The following is a 6,828-nucleotide window of genomic DNA, read 5'->3' on the forward strand; positions in this document are numbered from 1 at the left end:
AGTTGCAAAAGCAGCAGAGTGTGATTATGTGCCCAAAAGAACAATGCAGTTGCACAACTCGCATATATACACAACGGTACACCATTTCACAAACTTGCCCGAGCTGTTCTCATCAAACTAGCTTCAAGTTTTTGGCACCACCATGGGGGTGCTGCGAGGTGAGCTGACCGTGAACAGGTGGGAATGTGGAGCAAGGGGAATGTTCCCAGCGGTGTGTGACAGCTCCAGACGATTGCTAAGTTGCTGGTGCTGGCTTGTTTGCATTGTGTGACGCTGCCGTTCCGGGAGGAAGCCGAGAGTGAATGAAATTGACAGGCTGACTCAGAGCAGGCAGGACCGCCCGGCGCTACATTGCTCACATACCACCGCCCCCAGCCCGTCTCCTGCCTGTGTATATATGTATCAAAGAGCGTGCTCGGTGCTTCTCACAGTCGGCAATCTCTCTCACTGGGAAAGAACAGTCAGACACAAACCTCCAGTTCCCAATAAAGTGATCAGCGCTTATCAGCCATGACTATCAAATCCAGCTCCTCGGGATCTGCTCTCACTTACTCCAAAATGAGAGGGGTGGTCGCGATACTGACTGGTAATGCTTCTTTTCAAATCATCGAATTACAAGTATATTTTTTATATATATATAATGTAAGAAAGCTGCAAGTTGCAACCGCGTATGTTTAGATTCCCAATGCAGCGGCGTATTAAAAACTGACATCGTTCACCCTGGAGATATACACTTTAACCGCTGATGCTAAGTTACTTTCTAACTTTAAGTGCTGATGGTAAATTACTTTAAACTTGCAAAGGCAGCTGCAAAAAGCAACTGACAGATAGTTCGACTTTTTTGTGCCGTCTAACCCGTGTAACTGTTTCAGAGTATGTTATGCTTGTTTAACTGTTTCAGAGTCGTTTATGCTTGTTATTCTAAGTACCTTTATTGGGTTTTTGCAGCTTTTATGAAACAAAGACGAATGGGACTGAACGATCTCATCCAGAAACTAGCCGCCTCTCAGTCATACGCCTGCAAACAGTAAGTATGTCTGCTTCACTGTCACGGACTACTTGTTGCTCCAGCACCGGGTACTATGTACAGGAGCTGCCGCTAACGATAGGTGAACGCGGCCCGTTTTGAGCTGCTGGTGGGGTGGTGATGTCTGGTCCAGTTTTGGACCCAGCAGAGTCCGTTCCTCATTTACATCTCTGCACCTGGCTCCTCACACAATAGCGCGCCTGTCTGCACCGAGACATCTCCGGCTAATCTCCCCCGTTGAAACAATGCCTTTGTTTTCACTAAGATCACAATCTTTGATTCATACAAGAGCGTTGAATTGTGGAGAGGTTCTGTAACCGACAGCGGCCTTGGATCAGTTGCTAATGGGTTTGTAAATTGTTTCTTAAACAGCTCAGAAGTTCCAGCCATGTTACACGTCAGTCCAAAAGAAACTGAAATGAATGGGAGCAGTGCGTCTCCTCCAGTGAGTATAAAGGATAGCAAGGATCTGATTGTTTCTGCTTCTTGACTCTTCACACGAGCGGTGCTAACTCTGCTTTTTCTATGATTTCTCCTGCAGTCCAGCCCTACAACAGCACAGATCAACCTCGGCCCTTCCTCTAACCCTCAGTGAGTATCAATGGATCCATTCATTGCTGGGATGAAAACATATTTTTGCTGTTCACGTTAGTGGAATTCACCCATTGAAGGCAACATTTTCTAACGATTTTTAAAAACTTTCTCCCCTAAAGAGCCAAGCCAAGTGACTTCAACTTTCTAAAGGTGATCGGGAAAGGAAGCTTTGGAAAGGTTTGTGCAACACTTTTTCTAAAATGCGACATAACCGATTACAAACTGTAAAATTATCTTCTTGTGGAAATGTGAGTCTTTCTCTAAATATACGGCATATCTTTTGAACAGGTCCTTCTAGCAAAACACAAATCTGATGACCAGTTCTACGCAGTAAAAGTTTTGCAGAAAAAGGCCATCTTGAAGAAGAAAGAGGTAATAATTGACACCTTTCAGACATTGAGTAACTTCCTGCTGCCCAGAACGTTAAAACGTTGTTGGTGTCTGGTTCCGTCAAACTTGCTTGGACTTGAATATTCTTGTGCACGGATTCACTTGAATTTGGTACTCACTTCTCTCTGTATTTTTTCCATTTAAGGAAAAGCACATCATGTCGGAGCGTAATGTCCTGCTGAAGAATGTGAAACACCCCTTCTTGGTGGGGCTCTACTACTCATTCCAGACAGCCGACAAACTCTACTTTGTCCTGGACTACATAAATGGAGGCGAGGTAAGCCACAGGGGACTGACTTGCAGGGCGGGATTTCCTGCCCCAAGTAGCAGCGGTGTGAGAGACTCCGATATTTTAAAGGGGAGATTAAAAGCGGGTGTGGGGGACAGTCCTGAGAATGAGTAACTGCAATTAGCGGCAGAGTGAGAGATGTGTAAAGTGGGGAGGTAGGCTGGTTACAGACATTTAAAACTGAGATGAGGACGAATGTCTTCTCTTAGAGGGTTGTAAATCTATGAAATTCTCTGCCCCAGAGAGTTGTGGTGGCTGGGTCATTGAATATATTTAAGGCGGAGATAGACAGATTTTTGAGTGATAAGGGAGTAAATAAAGGGTTATGGGCAGGGAAGTGGAGCTGAGCCCAAGATCAGATCAGCCATGATCTTGTTGAATGGTGAAAAAGGCTCGAGGGGCCAAATGGCCTACTCCTGCTCCTATTTCTTATGTTCTTATGTTTGCTATTGGTGAATTTCAAACCCAGTTACAGTTTTAACATGGTTATTTCCTTTTGTTGTATCGATCCACTTTAATTGATTTTTGTTGGTTTGTTTTCTCCTCCAGTTGTTTTATCACCTGCAGCGTGAACGTTGCTTCTTAGAACCACGAGCCAGGTTTTATGCTGCTGAGATTGCCAGTGCTCTGGGCTACCTCCACTCTCTTAACATTGTTTACCGGTTAGTAAGACTTGAATACAGAAAACAACGTTGTCATTAAACTGTACAATACTATTTCAATATCTTGAGAGGGAACAAAAAATAAACAGCAGATTTTTAATTGTCTTATAGATATATATATAATTCAAGTCACTAAAACTACTGAAGTTTGTGTTTTGTTGGATGTAGATTTGTTAATAGCTCTCTCCATGTTTTTATTTTGCAGAGATTTAAAGCCCGAGAATATTTTACTTGATCGCCAAGGACACATTGTTCTGACTGATTTCGGCCTATGCAAAGAGAACATTGAACCAAATGGCACAACATGCACTTTCTGTGGCACACCTGAGGTAAATGAAACATATATTTCGTGGGCCCCAGAGGCACTTTTATAGACTCTCTTCGTATTCTTTTGCTAGCCCAATCACCATCTCTTTCACATAACATTTTGAACCAATGGCATGTTTAGCTTACAGAGCTGCTGCCAACATTGGTCCTGACTTTGAAGGCTGCGCTATAAGGTAAATGAGATGATACTGCTGCCCCTGGAGACACACAGATACACTTATGAAGAAGTATTTTTCCTCCGTGCCTCTGGAGGCAGCAATGTTATTGCTTTTTACTGGCTGTGGGCAAGTTGACTGCGCAGCCTGCCTTGATTGAGTTAGCAATATTGTTTTCCTATTGCTGTCACATATGGATCTTTCCCAGCCACTGGGAAAGATCAGATAGACACTCAACAGCTATGTTTACGTAAACCTGCTCATCCACAATTGCTATTTTTGTTTCTACCAGTGCTGTGGAACGCACCCTATAGTGTAGCTAGGGCCAGATAGGACTACGAACCAAGGCTATTAGAACCAACTACACTTTAATTCTGTTGTATGAGTGCAACATAAAGTGGCATTTTTTAACAGACTGTAACAATATCAACAAGCACATTTCCAATCATCATCATCATGACCCTGTCTGGGTTTATTTATTACTTCTGGTTTTGAAAGACATATTGGTTTAAATTGTCTCTTTCATTTATTCGCTTACAGTACTTGGCCCCTGAGGTTTTACACAAGCAGCCCTATGATCGAACAGTCGACTGGTGGTGCCTAGGTGCAGTTCTCTACGAGATGTTGTATGGATTGGTAAGCAGCATCAATACTTTATTAGGCAAGCAACCAAGATGTTTCTTTAAATTAAAGCATATTAGCTTATGGTAAATTAATAATGTTGTCTCTATGTTTTGATATAGCCACCATTCTATAGCAGGAATACTGCTGAGATGTATGACAATATTCTGAACAAGCCACTACTGTTGAAACCAAACATCTCCAATGCTGCCAGAGACCTGCTGGAGGGCTTGCTACAAAAAGACAGAACAAAACGCCTGGGTGCAAAGGAGGACTTTGTAAGTAAATACTAATTTCTTTTGATTAAACTGTTTTCCTATTGCCCTTTGACTGTAGCTACTTGTGTAGTGTAAACACATCAATAAAACGGAGGGACCCCACACTTTGTATTTCTGAAGTACTCTGTAATGAAGTCTTGAATACTTTGGAAAAATTCCTTTAGTCAGGTTTACCTAATCATGCTCATTCTGATTGCTATCAAACTAAATGTAGTGGACCATTTGAGTAAAGAATATTATTTTTAAATTGGGCAGGGTACTTAAATATAACCAGTTGCTGTGCTCCTACATGTTAAAACCTAATTGTGGAGTCAAGTAAATTGCTTTGGTCAATCAATCTTTTCTTCTATAAAAGTCCTTTTTACTTGACTATAATGTTCTCTTTCTACAGATGGATATCAAGCCTCACATATTCTTTTCTCCAATAAACTGGGTTGACTTAAATGCCAGGAAGCTAACACCTCCATTTAACCCTAATGTGGTAAGTAACTAATTACTCACTGAATTGCTTCATAGTAGTAGATTTGTGTGGTTTACATAAATAAAACCACCCAAGTTTGTTTCTTCCCTTTTAAATTTGGGGAACTATGTATAAAATTACAGCAAAGATTAAAAACTGGAATTTTAATTCTCTCTACTTTTTTAAATTCTAGAGTGGACCTTCTGACCTGCAACACTTTGACCCAGAGTTCACAGAGGAGCCAGTTCCAAACTCGATTGGCAGAACACCTGATAATGCTCTGATTACTGCCAGTGTTAAGGCAGCATCTGAAGCTTTCCTGGGATTCTCATACGCTCCACCCATCGATTCCTTCCTGTAGTGAATCATCAAACGGAGTTGTCTGATGGGGGTTTACCTTATCGAGCTCTCTTTTGGGTTTACCAAGAAATGGGACTTATCTGGAAGGAAAATTACACATCTCATTGGCAACTGCCTGACCTTCAATTCCATTTCTGAGGTGACGTTGAAGTCTTCAAGGAGCACTTGTTGCTCGGTGCGTCGAGAGATGGCCGTGGCAGTGCTATGCTGCTGCACACCGGAAGAAAGTCCATTTATCAAAGGGACGGAATAAGAACTTGCTGTCATCCCACCATTTGAAGATTTTTTATTTAAACCTGACTTGAATAAGGATGATGATTGTCGGGAGACTGTTGTTTCAGCTACATGTGCCTTTTGCAATCAGCAAGGTTGTAGGCGTTGAAGTGGTCACGTTCAAGTGTTGTGTCACAACACACGGAAATGTGAACAATGTTGCAAGTGTGGTTTAATCATGGCCATTGGTCCTAATGATTGTTCTGTGGTCTAAACATTGACTTGAGTGATTTTGATCGACACAGCAGGCACTACACAATGGGGTATATTCATCACATCCACACTAGGAAGATGAGATGAAATGTAGATATTGTCTCTGTATAATTTAATCACCCCGCCCCCCCCTCCCCCAAATACACACACACACACGCACACACAATTAATCTCTAAAATAGTTCTCTACAATATGCTTGAAGCATTGCTGCTATAGGTAGAACTATACATTTTGTTTCTAGGACCAAAATGCCCCATTCGCGGAGTCTGTCTTATAACTTCCAACTGGCTTGTATGTGCTAGTAACCCCGTATGTATAAAATAACCTTTTTTCGTTTCTATTGCATTCCAGATTTTAATGGTTGTCTCATTTCAGCTGTTCATATGTAAAGAAATCTGTATGTTGTGATCCGTTGCTGCACTAGTTTTAATGTGTATATTTAAGACATTACCAATAAGGTAAATGGTTTTTCTGTATAATAGTCTGTAATTTTAATTTGTTTTGAAATGTACACATTCCTGAACTAGGTTGGGTTTGCAATAAATGTGAAACTATTTAAAAAAAATATATTACTCCTGAGTTTTGTAGCTATGTATAAGTGTTGCACCACTGTTTAAAATTTCAATGCAAAAGTAATATTGCATTAAAGATTGGTCAATAACCAGTTGAATGGACATACTCGCAAACAACCAATCCACACTTTCTCATGGGTCAGCAAAGGTGTCTGTTAAACATCCAAACCCATTTAAGGCACTTTTATATTTTTCTTGAATCGTAAGACAGCAGAGTCCCATGATCCCGGAGTACCATTCTCCCTTTATACTTCCATCAATGTGCCATCAGTGATTATAGGACCTGTTGGCATTCTAGTGGGAAATAAATGCTAATTTTCTGTGTCTCTGCTCTTGAAATCCATGAACAGTTGGGTCCTAGGTGTTATTAGAGGTCTGAGCTGCCTTTATATTGGTTTTAAGGGGATGCTTAGGCCACTAACTCTTATTGATGAAGTTGGCATCAACTGCAAGGTAAACTTGGTAGCCTGAGCTAATCTGACAAATTTACTTTGGTGTTGCCACTAGCTGCGTGAGAGCCATAGCACCACACTGAACCTTATAAAAAAGCAGCGTTGGAGTTTGCCTCTTTCGTTTGCTATTGATAATATCTATACTACACTCATG

The 6,828-nt window shown here is 41.3% G+C and overlaps 1 protein-coding gene across 3 annotated transcripts in view; it reads left to right on the plus strand.

The window, feature by feature from the left end:
* Positions 1–6,219, plus strand: part of sgk1 (serum/glucocorticoid regulated kinase 1) — a 136,288-nt gene extending 130,069 nt beyond the window's left edge. The window contains exons 1-13 of one of the 3 annotated variants that reach the window (XM_070885506.1): positions 230–586; positions 949–1,027; positions 1,400–1,472; positions 1,569–1,618; positions 1,741–1,798; positions 1,910–1,993; positions 2,157–2,288; positions 2,850–2,962; positions 3,168–3,291; positions 3,985–4,080; positions 4,188–4,343; positions 4,735–4,824; positions 4,997–6,217. In XM_070885506.1, coding sequence (XP_070741607.1) covers positions 511–586; positions 949–1,027; positions 1,400–1,472; positions 1,569–1,618; positions 1,741–1,798; positions 1,910–1,993; positions 2,157–2,288; positions 2,850–2,962; positions 3,168–3,291; positions 3,985–4,080; positions 4,188–4,343; positions 4,735–4,824; positions 4,997–5,164 — 1,299 coding nt within the window. In that variant the 5' untranslated portion in view covers positions 230–510 and the 3' untranslated portion in view covers positions 5,165–6,217. Of the gene's footprint in view, positions 1–229; positions 587–948; positions 1,028–1,399; positions 1,473–1,568; positions 1,619–1,740; positions 1,799–1,909; positions 1,994–2,156; positions 2,289–2,849; positions 2,963–3,167; positions 3,292–3,984; positions 4,081–4,187; positions 4,344–4,734; positions 4,825–4,996 lie in introns of those variants that run through there. The other 2 variants (XM_070885505.1, XM_070885507.1) reach the window with 2 other exon arrangements.
* The last annotated feature ends 609 nt before the right edge of the window (positions 6,220–6,828 follow it).

Source organism: Pristiophorus japonicus, chromosome 7, assembly GCF_044704955.1.
Source record: "Pristiophorus japonicus isolate sPriJap1 chromosome 7, sPriJap1.hap1, whole genome shotgun sequence".
Taxonomy (NCBI): Eukaryota; Metazoa; Chordata; class Chondrichthyes; family Pristiophoridae; genus Pristiophorus; species Pristiophorus japonicus.